Below are 16,159 nucleotides of genomic sequence, written 5' to 3'. Positions count from 1 at the left end.
ATCTTTCATGCGTGACTCATCTTCTTTTCAATACAACCGCTGGTACATTGTTGTGCTTACCGCATGTTCTTCCTCTCCCGTCCTCGGTTTTCTGTTGCAGTGGCTTTCAGCAGAGTGAGGTACTTTTCGTCTTATATCTTAGCCATCCCAAAGTGTGTTCCCTTGTTTTCATTTGTCTGTCATTAAAATATGTCATGTTTAGCTGCTACTGTGCTCATTTTTTAAACTATGAGGATTTATCGTTGTATTTTCGAGTTAACCACGTAAAGCAAACCACATAAAGCAGTGAGTCAGAAACCTTTACACGTTACAAACTTATTTAGTTATGAGACCACTTCTGTAAATGTCTTCTCAGGAAGGAAAATGGCACCTAACGTTGAAATGGCCGTTGGCCTACACAAAGGCCACAAAACACAGAAGATACCTCAGAAACCTAGACCATCTCGAAGAAAAGGAGTAAGATGAATATATGTTAATTACTTGTACTTTGTATTGTTTGTGGGGATGTAGCCTTTTTTTTGTTTTCCTCTTATACTTATGTGCAGAGGAGCGTGGTCCAGTGTTAGTGAAAAGGAATGTTGATGATCAATTTTAGAGATCACTAAATATATAACTTTCTGATGTTCCATCACTCTACACATTCCCCAAGGGTTACATACAGCTGATTATGGTTTGCATTCATTTCATTTACAATCTGCCAAATTAGTGCAGCATTCGTCCATGGGTATACATTTATAGATCTAAGTCCAAAATTTAATACTCTTTAATCATTTCAGAACATTACAACAGACATTAAATTCAGGCTTCTCGAAGCAATCATAAAATTGTGCTCATTACTGGGAGGAACATAGTTTCACTTGATTAAACATGAGAAATGGATATTTAACAAAATTAGTGTCCTCGTGTTGCTTCAAAATTTGTGGCAATTTTGATGGCAATGGTTTGTATGAAATTTACAGACTTTGTGGTGTTTGGGTAGTTTGAATATGTTTACCATACGTCATGAAGACAACCTGCTTAAAGACGGTATAGCTACCTTTCGAGTGCACTTAAAATGGTTTAATTCCCATACATTCACTGTAAAAGCTATGTTTCCTGGCCCCAACAATTCCAATGAAAACCATGAAAATATCTTTTAGCCAGACCACTATATCTGGAGGCTCATGCCTTTCTCTTTAGCAGGGTCTGGAAGGGGGGTCTGGGTCTCAAATCACTTGTTCATTTTTCCTGCATTCACTAATTACATGATCTTTATTTGGGAATTTGGGTATCATGTAGTTGGATAGAGAATTGATGAAGTTTATGCATGAACATTTGTTACAAAATTGACAGGCAGCTTTTATTTCATTTTCTGCCGAACCAACTTCTGATTGGCAGTGACCTGGACAGATCATTACAACTTCATGTTACATAGCTAAAAATTAGTCACAGAGGCCAAGTACAGAACTTGGCAGTGGTAGATTATGTTACATAACAATGAGAGAAGACCTATTTTGAACCATCTTGAAAGACAAAATAATGACATGTATTCGTGTAGGGTTGTCTGATGTTCACGACATTATAACAGCAGAAATCTTGAATTAGGCACTGCAACTTTAAAGAATCATGTGTCACAGTTAATATATTATTGGCGAACCACGGCTGTATTCTTACAGTTTTCTTGATTCACACTCTGTTTTTTGGTCAAATTGCGGATCACGCAAAACCCCTTCCAGACCCTGCTTTAGGAGTGGAGAAAAAAAACGTCAGTTGAAGTGCCTTTCGTTTCTGTTTCAAAAAATTAGCTAGTGAAAGAAATGTCCTCTAAAATGGGAGTTGAGAGCTTACCAAAGCATGGGATCTTTTGTTATAAAAGTGCAGAAAATTTATTTTGGTTGATAACTGCACACTGTCTTTTCATACATGAAAGCCTTACAATGTAGCTGTGCCGTTCAAAAACAGACTAATTTTTGTTAAGAAGTTAGAGCATGTCTAAACTGTCTTGATTTTCTCTATCCAGCCATTCATACATGTACCATCAAGACCAGTGAGTCAGTACAATACAGAGGAATCTGTTTGCCCATTCAAAATTTAAACTGCTGATCTTTGTTGTAATAGTTGTTGGCCTACTCTTCCAACTTTTTATCCTTTTTTTGTTTTACAGCAAAGTAACAAAAGAGTGAAATTTATTCGTGACCTTGTTCGTGAAGTTGTTGGGTTTGCTCCATATGAAAAGCGTTGCATGGAGTTGCTTAGGATTGGAAAGGACAAGAGAGCCTTAAAGTTTGTTAAAAAGAGGGTGAGAGTTTGCTTACAAAAATCATTTCATGTAATTAACTTATTGCCCTTTTGCCTCATTTGAAGATTTTGTGACACTTGCGTTAGGTGGAGATGAAGACCGGCTAGATTGTTGCTTATTCAACATAGATACTCAAGTACAAAAGGGAGAAATGATCCTCGCAATAATCTGTACAATTTAAGCAATTTTTTCTTATATAGGCACCTGAAAAAGATCAGGTGACTTCAATGGGATTTGAACCCAAGACCTCTGTTATGCTGGTGCAGTGCTTTGCTTCACAGACGCCAAGGGTTTGAATCCCTATAGGAGGCAGTTGCTTAAATTGTCCTGATAAGTGCAAGAATAATAGAGAAAAGATAAATATGGTAGTGTCAAGACTATTTAAGGTAATTCCCATGAAAATGACTTACCGTACTATCCAGATTTTTTTCAAAGTTGGCTCAATTGATATTCGTACACAGGACATTTAAAAATGCAATAAAAAGATGGAGTCACCGTGCTTGTTTGCACGCTGTATTCCCTTTATGCTAAGTGTTTTTTACCGAATTTCGGGACAAGCGTTCGAAACTTGAACCTGCTTGTTAATCCTGGCTATAATCCTTAAGTAAAGTGATTTCAAATTGGTCAATCTTGCCAAGAAATGTAAGCAAATTGGACCGCTACAGTCATCACCTTGCACTCGGTGTCTGGTTCCAAATGCAGTTTCACGTCATTTATAGGAAAATGCTACAACTTCTACTATCCAACTTTTTTCTCCTTAAAATATGTTTTCCGCGTACTTATTACGAGTAAATGAACCATTTAAAATGGGGGGTCACCCTGGTCGTTTCTTCGCAACACGATGATCAATGGATTGAAAAGGGGCGATTTCGGCTTCAAAATGATCATTTTCCGCGTAAGGACTGGGGCGAGTTCCAAAACAACACCAGCTTAACCGAGAGGAGTTATCACGATTGCACTTAAAAGCTTTTGAACAGCAAAAGCGGCCTTTGTTGCCTCTCTTCGGATGGCCTTCGTGAAACCCCGCCATCTCCGAAGTCGCAATGTTATGCGCAGTATGAGATGCGCACCTCCGGTTGCCGTGTGTGGCGCAAAAACAGGTAACGCTTAAGCTCCCATAGGAAGCCCCGATTTCACTGTTATCTGGGTCCCGAAAAGCTATTTGTGAAACTGCCAACTGCTTGTTTTGGAAAGCCGATCTTTTAACATGTTTTCAAGCTCACTAAAAGAAATGCATCTGTGAAGTTTGACCACTTAAATCCCGGCGTTCTTGAGATAAAAAGGGAATTGTGACACCCGAAAATGGCCTGTAGAGTTTCGTGACTTTCGAGAAACAGGACCCTGGTTTATTCTGCTCTTGAAACAATGTACTCAACAATCACTTCCCATTCAGTGTACAAATAATGATTATTTGGTTACATATTTCACATTTCAGCTTGGCACTCATGTTCGTGGAAAGAGGAAGCGTGAAGAAATGGCGGGTGTCATAAATGCTATGAAGAAACAAACCCAACACTAATGAACCTTCAATAAAAAAAACTTTAGTTATGTGTGGAGTTTTGTGATACAATGGTGTCATGCATTATTTCTTAATTTATGAAAGATCCATCAAAAGCTTTGCATTTGTTATAATTCAAATTATCTAAGGGTGCGTTCGATTGACCGTATTCCGGAATAGAAATACATGGATTAGACGTTAGAAATGCTTCGTTTTTACGGAGATTCACCTTAGAATTGCTAAAAATGCTATTTTAAACATCGTTATTACCCTTGTTGCTTCAAAACGCCAGACATGCCGTTTTCCTCGGCTGAGAAAAATGAATATTTGGCGGAGAAGCAAAACTTCGAGGGCAAATGTGAAATTTTGAACGATCTCTTAGTTAAGGACATTGTTAGCCGACCTGCCAGCAAGTTAGAAAAGGATTTATGACGTGGATTGTCTTAAAACCAGTCTAGTGCTTTTTTTTTTATTGTTGGTAGTCACAGATGTGCTTTCCCCACGGATATTGAATTAATTTGCGATCGGGTGAATTTACTTATACTTCCAAACTTCTCTGCCGCGATTAGAACGCATGACCTTCACGATTATTTGCGAGCGCGTTAGACCACTCGGCTACCGTGACGTACTTCCGTTATCAAGTTGAAAGCAAATATTTAGTGTGGAATCTTTCCGCCGGAAGTTACCAGAACTAGGTTGCTGACCAGCGGTTTTCATTAAACAAAGGTAGGTACGTACCTACCCCTGAAGGTCGTGGATTCCACTCCCACCCTGGTCAGAGTTTTCTCTGTCCTTGAGTGGGCCCATTTCCGTTAGTAGGGCTGACGCTCACATGGTTTACATGGGTAGAAAATAGCACTTCACGTCACCCTCTCATAGTTAACTCTGTTGAAATATAATAAGTGCTACACGGCTAACGTTTGCATACAAAAATTTGGTTTTATTAACGGAGTTGATAATGTAAATTGGTTACCGTACAGAGATTCTAAAAGCTGACGTTTCGAGCGTTAGCCCATCGTCAGAGCCAAATTCGCTGTTGAAGTGTACCCTACAGTGAAGGAGTCTTGCAAGAAGCGCAAGATACCTCTTTTGGCGCGCGTGACTGTTCACTAAGCCGCCGTGTTGGATGAAACAAAAGGAAAGGAACTTCATGTAAGTGTCTAATCTAGCGGTGGAGCACTTATAGCCACTTTCAAAAATGGCGTCAGAGACGAAGGGCTAACGCTCGAAATGTCAGCCTTTAGACTCTCTGTACGGCGGCCAATTTACATTATCCAAATTTTTGTATACTACTTCCCCACCGACCCAGCACCACAGTTCAGGCTTTAGATACTACTCCCTTCATTCATTTAACGTTTACTTAAACTATGGCCCGGGTTTGATTCTCAGACTCGGCGTCATTTTTGGGTTGAGTTTGTTGGTTCTCTACTCTGCACCGAGAGGTTTTTCTTCCGGTACTCCGGTTTTCCCCTCTCCTCAAAAACCAACATTTGACTTGATTTGCGTTGATTCGTTAATTTCAATTTACAGTGTCCCCGATAGACTTCCTTCATAATGGCGGCGAAACAAAATATTCTTTTGTTTTAATGCTAATAAGCCTTTCTTGCCTCGCTACGACAAGCAAATTTCAAAAGAATATTCGTTTCAAAATGAGGGTAGTAGGTCTAATTAACATGAATACAAAAGAATGTAAAGGTGGTCGCCATTTCTGAAAGTGGCTATAAGTGCTCCACCGCTAGAAGATTAGACACTTAAATTAAGTTCCTTTCCTTTTGTTTCATCCAACACGGCGGCTTGGTGAACTGTCGCGCGCGTTAAAAGAGGTATCTTGCACTTGTAAGATTCTTTCACTGTAGGGTACACTTCAAAAGCGAATTTGCGACAATCTCTAAATGCAGTGGCCAATAGATGCCTCGTTAGAGAGCATCCAATTAAGGGACAATAACGCTGATGAGGAAAAGAACAACTACTGAGAAACGAAAACTAATACTATGCCAAATCCAAAAAAACCGTTTCAAGGGTGGATCCAGGAATTTCTGAAAAGGAAGCGGGTTGGGGGTAGGGGGAAACGAAATGCCAAAGGATGGAAAAACCGCAACAGACATCAAAACCGATAATCCCTGAAAATGACTTGACGGAACAAAACCAAAAGCTAATCTTAAAAATTTTGGAGTCTGTGAAACCGAAAATCCCACCGCCCCCTCTTTTCGCTTTTTAACAACTGTTTTCGCTGCCTGTCTATGAGCATAGGAGGTCTGACAAAACGTGTACTTAGATTCGCCGGAACTAACTGTAGGTGGCAGTGACAGAAAATGCAAATATTTTCCTATTGATATGTAAGTAGTGAGCCGTTATGGCGTTAATTGAGTCTTTGGTTGTATGGCGAAAATAAGGTTTGACGTTAAAATTTTTTGGATGTAATTTAGGTTCTTCTACCTCTGAACCCGCAGAGGTTGGTGCGCCTGCATTTGGTCGGCGAATACGTTCCCATTTTTTCCCACTGGGTTTTTGGGTTTTCGTATCAAGCGGCGGCACAATTTTTTCTTAGCCTAGTGGTGTCTAAGTTGTGACTAGTTCTATACTGTTCTCTGTACCTTTGTCGGACGGCATCAAACACTCGGCTCCCAGTTTGAGCTTGCACACCCACTCTTGTATATGAGTCGTGAAGTTAAATAGCGAAACTGGCTTGCAGTTAGTGCAATTCCAGAAAAAAATGCAACTCGATAGTAGTTATAGCAGTTTGAAAAACGATAAACGAGGGTCAGGGCTTATTTCAGAACAGTTCTTATTTCTCTTTCGAATAATATCTGACAAAGCCTCCGTGGGTGCCGTTAAATCAAAATAAACGGAATTCACTGGGGTCTCTATTAGATCTGAAGCGTTTTTCCGAGAGTAATAATAATTAGTAATAATAATAGTTTATTCAATCCTTTGGCAGCATTTTTAGCAAGGATGTCAGCAAGGCAGAAACAACAATATAAATACAGTAATATAATTTATACCAAATAAATATTAGTAATATGAAATTGGTTTTTAATTAACTATTTTCAAAGAAAGCCTTTGTATTCGAAATAAATAAGTTTTAGAATCGCTTGCTTTTGTCTTCAAATTTCGCAAGCGCCGCATCTTAATAATTGTGACTTGTTACGGTTGCCCTATTGTTATTAAACAAAAGCTCTTTGTGTTAGAACAATAGCAACCGTAACACGTCACAATTATTCAAGATGGCGGCGCCCGCGAAATTTGAAAGTGAAAAAAACGATTTTAAAATTCAGTTGTGCTGATATAAACACTCTTTTAAACTCAAATTTCGAACAAATATTTTTCGAAACACTGTTTCTCTCGGTTTATGTTTCTTCTTTAGCAAGAATGGAGGTTCCCTTTAAAGCGCTCAGTATTGGCAACTAACTTTTCCATCCAACTATTCCGATAGATCCCTGACCTGAGATTACAGTCATGAGAGCGAGCGTTTATTGGATCATTTATGGTTACATGTACCAGCAACATGGCAACACAATGCATTGTGAGAGAACTGGTGTTGAGAAAAACAAATAGTGCAAAAATGCAACGAAGATGGCCTTTACGATAATTTTCCAAGAAGAGCCTCATTGGCCGCAGAACCTAAAAATGAATAATAAAAAAGAACGTTTTGTAAACAGCTTTCTTTCCTTTTGAATGAAGCAGCTTATCACGTCTCCTGTACGTGTATGAGGGTCCGAGCATGACTGGAATTACGGCAGGTCAATATACCCCTTCAATCGAGCCTGCGAATACAGCCTCACTTCCTCGCTCACTACCACTCCCTATGTTCAACGCGGAAATTGGTATATGGTAAATTGACCACCTGAAAGAAATTTGAAAGCCCATATACAGTGTGACCTTATATGGTAACTGATTGCACCGGTCGTTTTAATTGTGACATTGAATCAACGCTCGGTCGTTTTGTAAAATCGAAGCAGGTCTGAGATAAATGAAATTTGATAAAACGATCATACCAGACATGCATGGAATAGCTAACTTTTCCGTACCTTACCACAGGTAACTCAAGCCTTCTAAAACACTGGGTGATCTGTGCATAGACCAGCGGACTTCTTTGACATCGGAAAAATGGCGGAAATTGGTGTGATCGTGAGATCAGACCAAGAACAGGAGGTGTGAGATATACTTCTGCAGTCCAATATGCTATAATCTTTCTTTATCATTCTGTAAAGCCACACGATGACTTGTTTTTGTGGTCTTCTCTCGCAGGCGATCGCATTATTTTTGGCAGAAGTCAACAAAGATCGTCAAGAAATTGGTCTCAGTCCGGTCGGCAATTCTACCGCCTTGATGTTCTTAATGGCCAGAAAGTTTAATGCTCAACGAGCGATAAATTTATACAGACAGTATCAGGTAAGTGGTATACTGTAACCACTAGTCAACCTATATTTATCTCGTGATTTTTATGACGACTGGAAAGTGATTTAACATTAAAACACAAGTACATAATTTCTCTGGGCTGTTTTGCTCGCGTGATAAATGGACACTCTGGTTTGAAAAATGTCGCGTAATTCAAGAACTTTCCGTAATCTTGTTTCATCTATTGCTCGCATATTTTAGTAACATAGCAAAGTTCTTTTGTAATAGATTTTTGTAAACAGATGAGACCTGAAGTTGAAATTCTTATTAGTTCCAAGGGAAAGAAAATTTTTTTTGAAGAGCTCTAGAGAAAACGTCAGAGGACTGACACTTCATTTTTCGATCTTTATACGTAATGAGATTTAAGTTTGTGGAGTAACCGCTCTAAAACGCCCATTCAGGCATGTTACATATTGCATTTAATAGCTTTTCGTAATTGGCTTTTTAAATGCTGGGAGTGAATATTGCATTCTGTGGTTAATCCCAACTCTTTAATATGTACAAAGTACGTTATCTGGCAATGTTATGAAAAGAAGCTAAGATATTGATTCTGTAGACCACTGACTACCTCTACTTAACAGTAGCCAGTTCTTCCTGTTTGTATTTGCATGCCTAAGCTGTTTTGTAGTTCACAGAGGGAACCAAGAGTGCTTGAAACTAAGGATTTCACTTTCAGGTCCCAGTTTTTTCAAAAGTGGGATAAAGCTACCCACCAGATAAACCACTTTCTAACAGACTAGCACTATCAAAACCACCTGAGTTACTCAGTGGATATTGGCACTCTCTGCGCTTTGGACGACTGGGGCCTAATTTTATGTGCCTATAACAGTGTTTTTGCTCATTAAAAGGTCTTTCAAAGTGATAAAGAGAATTTAAAATTCAATTTCAATGTATCTATTTTGTTCAGAGATACCCAAGTTTTTGGTATAAAATTGATGACGTCTTGAACTTCCCACTTTTTAGAGTCCACTTGGGCATTGTTTATTCTAATTGACCAAAAAAGGAATATATTGTAAATTTTCATTAGTTTAATTCATGTCATTGACAAAAATATCTCCTTATGTATTTACAATGTAATTTTTATAGTCCAGCAACCTATCAAATGAGTTTATTTTCTTTATGCTCAGTAATACTGATAAATTATCACAGAGATTGTCCAATCCAGTGAAATCTCGATGGTGATTATAAATTAACTTTTATTATAGTATCTACATTTCAGCTATATTAGCAGTCTTAAAGGTGTTTGCCTCGGGGCATTAACAAGCACGCTTTGCTTCAGAAATTTGTTTATAACATTTTATGTATGTTTACTCCGTTTTTACATGTATCATTTTTTTTTTACTTTTATTTTTCACCAGTGTCACCTTTCCTTTCAATGTTGCATTTGATTTTTTGTTTTTACAGTGTGAACGCCGGTTGTATTATTTTCAAGAATTGGCTCCCTATGATGAACCATTGCGATCTGAGTTACTCGCTGGAAAGTTTACAGTTTTGGTTAGAAGCCTGGTTTAAATTATTTTTTTCTGTGACTTGAATTTCATCTATTTGAATTTGGAATTAAATGATCGAGTATGTCTGCGTTCACAAGCTAAAAAGAATCCTCTAAAGATTGTTCATGGCCGATGCAATAATATGTTGTCTTGTTGTTGATCAATTTAGAATGCACGAGACCCCGGTGGGGCGGCCATCGCAGTCTTCACAGCGCGTTGTCATTTTCCTGCTGCAACAAGTCACAGGACGGTCATTCAGGGAATAGTGTTTCAATTGGATGAATGTCTCAAAAGGTAATATTATCTTAAGCTCATGCCATTAGATTTTTTAAGGTACACTGCTAACCACATGCACTTTCTTGATAACCCTAAAATTAATCGATCATGAGGTTTGGTTTGCTAATGGCGTATGGAATGCACGAGTTTCAAAAATAGGTAAATAACTGACTTTGTCAGGAAACAGAAATGGGCTTAGTCATATCAGCTTTTTTTTTTTGTATTTAATTAATTAATTTAGTTTGCACAAAAAAGGTCACCCACAAAAGGTGACTGAAGCACGAAAGCAATCCTGAACAAGTTGAGACTTTTCCCATTTTTTAAAAAGGTTTTGGACCATAACTTGCAAAGAAGACTAGCAGTGCCGTCTGCCATGGCTTCGACAACACAGTGTTTCTCATGGAGAGATGGAAATAGCCCGGCGACAGTGGCTTGACATTAGGGAGCTTTAGCAAACACAACGGCGACTGCAACGAGAACGTCACAAATTTGCATATTTAGTGGGGAAAAACAAGTGCATATTTCATTTTTGTCCATTTTTTTTGCCGCTGTCAGAAAAGCGACAACATGAGATAGCCAAATTTGAGGTTTTATGGAGAACGTCAGCACTTGGGAGATAAAATTAATGTTAATTTTCTCCCCTAAATTAAGCGCTGCTCATAACAGTTTTATTGCTGAGGGACTGCCACACCTTTGTCATATTAAAGAGCTTGGAATAGTCTCTAAGTGATTGCAATAATGCGAAATTATGATTTTAGATGACGTTCTCATTGCCATCGCCGTTGTCGTTGCTAAAGCTCCCTATTATTGGGAGAGGGAGGTGGAGCCATAATCATGTGATTTACTTCAATCTGAAGAAAGTGTGTTTGAAGGAGAAGTAAAACTGACACAAAAAGTTTTTCCGGGGTTGGATTGTACATTCTTGGCACACAAGTTCGGTTCCATTTGATTGACTGTATTCCAGAATACGAATACATGGAATAGAAGCTAGAAATCCTTCATTTTTAAGTAGATTCACATTAAGATAGTCAAGTGCCTGCTAAAATGTACTATTTTGAACATATCTTTATTATCCTTGTTGCTTCAAAACGTCAAATATACCGTTTTAAATTGTCACCCAAGTATTCGTATTCGGAATACGAATAGGTTAGTTTGGTGTCTGTTTACTTTTCTTGTTCACAACAAGCGCTTCAACATCAAAGTGTTTTTGAAAATTTCTTTTTCAGCCATGAAACTCAAAAGAATGGATTGGTTCTGTTGTATGACATGTCAGGATCAGGGTATCATAACTTTGATTACAATCTTGCTCGAAAGATCATGAATCTTCTCAAGGTACTTGTAAACAAAGCATTCTGTTGACATTTTTTTGCTCGCGACATACTTTTGACAACTTTAAACATGTTGGATGCAAATCCTGAATTCTTGCTTTCAAGATTAAGCCAAGAAACCACAGGTTGAGTGTGCCTCTCTGTTAGGATTGATGTCAGAGTAATTTTGGGTTGAGGTTTGTGAACCCCTTCACCTCTAAGATGTTTCATGTCGACTTGTAAAATCATCTCGTCAGTTTAAAATCTCCTTTTTGGAGGCAAAGAGTGGCTGCTTTGGAGGAAACTAAAGGGGATAAAGAGGGAAGATGGATCTAGATGTTATTAACCCTTCTTTCTCCTAAAGGGGTTTTCCACTGACAAGTGAAATCTACATGTACACATGGCTGTTTTAGATGGGAAGTGTCAATTAAGAACACAACATTTTTGAGCCTTGGCTGGCAACCAGAAGTGAGCGAATCTTGTATTCTGCGATTTCTGGAACTGCCTTGCATACGGAACCTGCGCCCGTGGTGCGCGCGGCAGTCAAAACTGTGCTATCCTGTCAATCATTTGCCCTTTCACTGGAAACGGTGGATTTCGGTTGTGCGTAAATGACATTGTTGTCCTTCTACCCCATTGAAAGGACGCGACCAAAGTCTTTATTTGCAAAGTTAACACAACTAAATACATTATCAATATGATTTTGCTGTCTTCTTACGCCTCATTTGAAAATACCAGACTGACTTCATCATAGAATAGGTAGTTAGAAAAAGCACAAATAACAGCCAAAGCAAAACAGCTTAAGTTTGAATTCTGCTCGCCGACAACCCAAGTTTGTTGACAAAAAAAATGCCACAAAATGTTTTAAATGGTTTTCTGGCTCTTTATAAATTCGCAGGAAAGCTGATATGTGTTTCGTGTAAACATACATTTTCAAGGAGCGAAAATTTGTACATGTATAAGCACTACAAAACTTTTACTGACCATTGCCCGAAAGAACACCCTTTATAAGCTGGAAGGAAGCTGCTGATGGATTTTGCACAAAAACCACGGCCCCTAACACCGGAAAGCCAGACTTGGAAAGTTTTTCAGCGGAAGGCTCACTAAGGAAGAGCTTCTAGAGCTTGCCCTCCCGCAGGTCGCCAGAAAGGTGCAAACAAACTGATTCATGTCCTAAAAGATCAAGATCTAGAAGGGGCAGTCAAAATTGTGTTTCTTGTATTGTGCGAAAATTTATTCAAACTTTTCCCTCACTCCCAAATAACAACTTGCTGTGTCTTGCCATACTACAGTGAATTACTATTAGCCCAATAAGAGAATCAACATCAAAGAGGCACTCCCGGGGATTTTGGGGAAGAAGAGAACATGGTTTGTTTGAACTGGCGAACAGAATAACAATATCAAAATATTTTAGGGAACAAGGGAAGAAAACCAATTTAAATTTTAGGGATCAAAAAGCTGGGAACAAGTTTGAAAGTAATTCAGTTGAGGAACAAGGAAACACGAGCAAATATTTAAAGGGAACAAGGACCCCAACAGCTCAAACAAGCGATTCCAACAATTTTTGAATGACTGACACGAAAAGAAGACTCTCTTAGCGAAATAAATTATTTATAATAACACTTTAGCATACGAAACAATGCTCAGATGCTTACGAGCACCCTCATGCCCATGTTTGTAAAAAAGCACCATGAAGTATTCCTTGCGGCTGGTTTAGGCATTGTTTCATTTTTCAACATTGGGCAAAACCAAATGAACTCCATTCTGAGAGGGCTCTGGGGAAAGCAGGTAGAAGAAAAAACTGGCCTTAATCCAATTCTCCCAAGGTAATCTTTACAGAATTAAGATTATTGAAGCAACACTTTTGATTGCCAACCTTAAGCCTTTTAAAACAAGTGCAAACAATATTAATAGTCTTTAAATTCACAAAATGTCAAACAGCATATTTTAGTCTCATATTCAATTATCCCCCGGTAGATTTGGCTGCCATTTTCCCTAAACTATGCAGAACTATTTACCATATAATATGGAACATCTCCTGCCTATCTAAATATGCTACAAAAGGAAAGCAACCAGTTAAGGTTATAGATAAAGATAGTGTCTCTATGGAGGTCTGACACAATATCTAAAAATTAAATAATTTAATGTGATCAAGACATTGAATGACCAAGCAATAAACAAACTGCAGCAATGTATTTTAGGTTCACAAAGTGGGAATGAAAAAAATATTCCTCAACTGATGTTTCAATATGCATTTAAATTAATTTTCTATCAACAATTCAAGGGACTGACTTTTCAGTGTCTATTCACTGGTATTGATTTACGTTTCCATGATAAGGTTGAAAGTGAATCTGGCAACCACAGTGCCCAGTGAAATGGGAAATAACTTTAACAAACCCTTTAAACTAACATTGTATAAGGGACACCATTGTTGATGCCCTGCAAAGAACAAAGAATAAATTGAAAGAAGAGTTGGTCTGGAGTTTAACCACAATGGACAGTTAGTGGCTGCATTCACCAATGTAGAGAACAAACACATCAAGTTTCTTCTCAAGCAACCAGGTGTTCAAGGAGCTATTCAATTTCCAAGGAACACTATGGTAGTGTACCAGTACCTGGGTGAATTCAGGTACCTGGCCTGAAACTGAAACTTGTGGAGCCAAACGACTTGTTGAGCTTAGTACTTAAACTGGGTAGATAATTATGTCTACAAATATTGTCTATTCAACCAACAGTTTCTCATAATTTTGTGTACCATTCACTTGTTGGCCATGGTTCCTAAATTAAAAAATCGCTAATTCAATTAAGGATTCAAGTCCTTTCAAATCGTCAAAGTTACTTTGCGCCACCAGGAACAAACGAAAAAATACAAGCACTGAAGAACAAACTGCTCACGAATGCACAACTCCCTTTGAAACAGCAGAACAGAATCCTCGAGTCACTAAAAAAGTGCTGCATGCTACGTGGATGTTTGCAGAACGGTCGCAAGTTGTAATCATTGAAAGAAAACTCCACTCCAGATCTGATAGACGATGGTCGTGCAAGACTTGCCAAGCACGTGGAACACCCAACAGGATTGTTCGTTGTTTGGCACAGCAGATGAACGAAAAATTGTTCCCCTCGCTGTTAAGTTCCAACGCGATAAGACCAATCTTGCCCAAATACAACAACAATTTCAGCAGCAGGCAAGCTCATCACAAGCCATCGGAGTTGGCATAAAGCAGCATAGCGCTTCACCTGAAGTTCGATCATGATTGACACAAACAAGAGCTGAAAGAACTTCAGAAGGTCAGACGACCAAATGTGATTGACCCAACACTCATTATAGCGGCTCAGTTATCGGACATCAAAGCACTTGCTGAACAAAGCAAGGGATTTCGTTGTAAAAATGTTCACTCAGCAACGTCTTCTTCTTCTGCAGAATCAAGTTCAAAACTGTGCTAACCCAATCCATAAACTGGATAAAGTGGATTGGCAAGTTGATTGTCAGAACAATGCGTCCTTTTTGTCTCGCTGAGTAAAGAAGAGAGTCACAAGAGAAGGCTGAGCGAATGTCCACCGATCTAACCAATCAGAATGTAAACAAATTGGTGTGACATCGGATAGCACAGTTTTTCCCGCTCGCTGAATTCTGATTGGTCAGTTTAAAATTCAGTAGCTCTCACCGTATGCAAGGTGTGGATACACAAAAAATCAGGGCCTCAAGCGCTTAAAAGTTCTGTGGTTTAGCAGTTGTTTTACATGCAGGCATTTTGTTCTTGAGTTTTGAAAAAAGTTCTCAGAAAATCGTTATAAGATAAAGGGCTTTAGAGGATAAGCACAATGTCACAGAAGCAGGAATAAATTATTTAGCTGGAACTTGAACGTGAACTTGAACTCTAAATCTTTGACCAGTGTATAAGTCGAGGGCGCTTTTTGGAGCTTCTTTTGAGGCCATAAAAGCTCTACTTATACACGGGTAAATACAGTACATATGGTCTCCATGGAGATAGCAATGCATTAACGTGTTGAAAACAAGATGGTAGCCAAATTTTGTAAGTTTACAAAGTCTTATGGGTCGTGTCCTTCCCATAGTACACTGCACATCCTTACATTGTTGGGAGTTGTTGTGTCTGTTTGCATGGGGCTTTAGTCCATCACTACAAGAATTCACTTTAAATTTCTACTGCAGCACATTTCTCATAGGTAGGTGCTATCTGGAAGGTGCCCAGGAGTTTGATTTGATCACCTATAAGCAGATTAATTTGCACACTTTTTGGATTCTTGTTGTAAATTACAGTGCAGCAAGATGTGTTTAACACAATAACATTTAGTGCACTTGTTTGCTAGGGGGGCTATCCAGCAAGGCTCAAGAACGTGTTCGTAATTTCTCCACCACTTTGGTTTAAAGCTGTCCTAGCGTTTTTCTTGAATTTCCTGCAAGAGAAACTCAAAGAAAGGATTGAGGTCGTTCCCAAGGAAATGTTGCCAAATAGGTTTCCTGAGACTTCAATTCCAGAAAGCTTAGGCGGGACTCTGAAGGTCGACCACTTGGCATGGTTGAACAAATGTTTGTCGTCTTATTCTGAAAGAAAGACAGAAAGTTTGAACCATAATGGAGCTCTTATGGACTCTCTAAGAGATGACAGATTTGGAGGCAATCATTCAAGCAACGATGCATCCTCGACAGTTGTTGAGGAGGAGGGGCTTAGAAATGAGGATGCTTTGACAGCAATGGAATTTCTTGAGCACATGGTGACCCTAAGAAGAGAAGGAATACATAATGAGTTTGTTGAATTAAAAAAACAAGCGGGAAGTGGTAACTTCCACTCAGGAAAGTAAGTTCTTGATTACAGTGTGCAGTTTGCCTGAGTATTTTCTGTTGATAAACGATAGTTATGGAACCTTAGTTGTCAAATGCTCAAGCTCTGAT

The 16,159-nt window shown here is 38.7% G+C and overlaps 2 protein-coding genes across 3 annotated transcripts in view; both read left to right on the top strand.

Annotated features, from left to right (window-relative positions):
* The first annotated feature begins 60 nt into the window (after positions 1 to 60).
* LOC138038777 (large ribosomal subunit protein eL36-like) lies at positions 61 to 3,981 on the top strand. The gene is made up of 4 exons (XM_068884821.1): positions 61 to 119; positions 356 to 456; positions 2,144 to 2,278; positions 3,714 to 3,981. Exons 2-4 carry the CDS (start codon positions 364 to 366, stop codon positions 3,795 to 3,797), a joined length of 312 nt encoding a protein of 103 aa, XP_068740922.1. The 5' UTR covers positions 61 to 119; positions 356 to 363; the 3' UTR covers positions 3,798 to 3,981.
* A 2,059-nt stretch (positions 3,982 to 6,040) lies between these two features.
* LOC138038746 (tyrosine-protein phosphatase non-receptor type 9-like) overlaps positions 6,041 to 16,159 on the top strand; it is a 19,752-nt gene continuing 9,633 nt past the window's right edge. The window contains exons 1-7 of one of the 2 annotated variants that reach the window (XM_068884783.1): positions 6,041 to 6,112; positions 7,815 to 7,928; positions 8,025 to 8,168; positions 9,579 to 9,668; positions 9,834 to 9,958; positions 11,167 to 11,272; positions 15,577 to 16,064. In XM_068884783.1, the coding sequence (XP_068740884.1) occupies positions 7,884 to 7,928; positions 8,025 to 8,168; positions 9,579 to 9,668; positions 9,834 to 9,958; positions 11,167 to 11,272; positions 15,577 to 16,064 (998 nt within the window). In that variant the 5' untranslated portion in view covers positions 6,041 to 6,112; positions 7,815 to 7,883. Of the gene's footprint in view, positions 6,113 to 7,814; positions 7,929 to 8,024; positions 8,169 to 9,430; positions 9,476 to 9,578; positions 9,669 to 9,833; positions 9,959 to 11,166; positions 11,273 to 15,576; positions 16,065 to 16,159 lie in introns of those variants that run through there. The other variant, XM_068884784.1, reaches the window with a different exon arrangement.

Source organism: Montipora capricornis, chromosome 2 (genome assembly GCF_036669925.1).
Source record: "Montipora capricornis isolate CH-2021 chromosome 2, ASM3666992v2, whole genome shotgun sequence".
Taxonomy (NCBI): Eukaryota; Metazoa; Cnidaria; class Anthozoa; order Scleractinia; family Acroporidae; genus Montipora; species Montipora capricornis.
The sequence above is the reverse complement of the archived record's forward strand: the minus strand, read 5'-3'. Positions and strand labels throughout refer to the sequence as shown.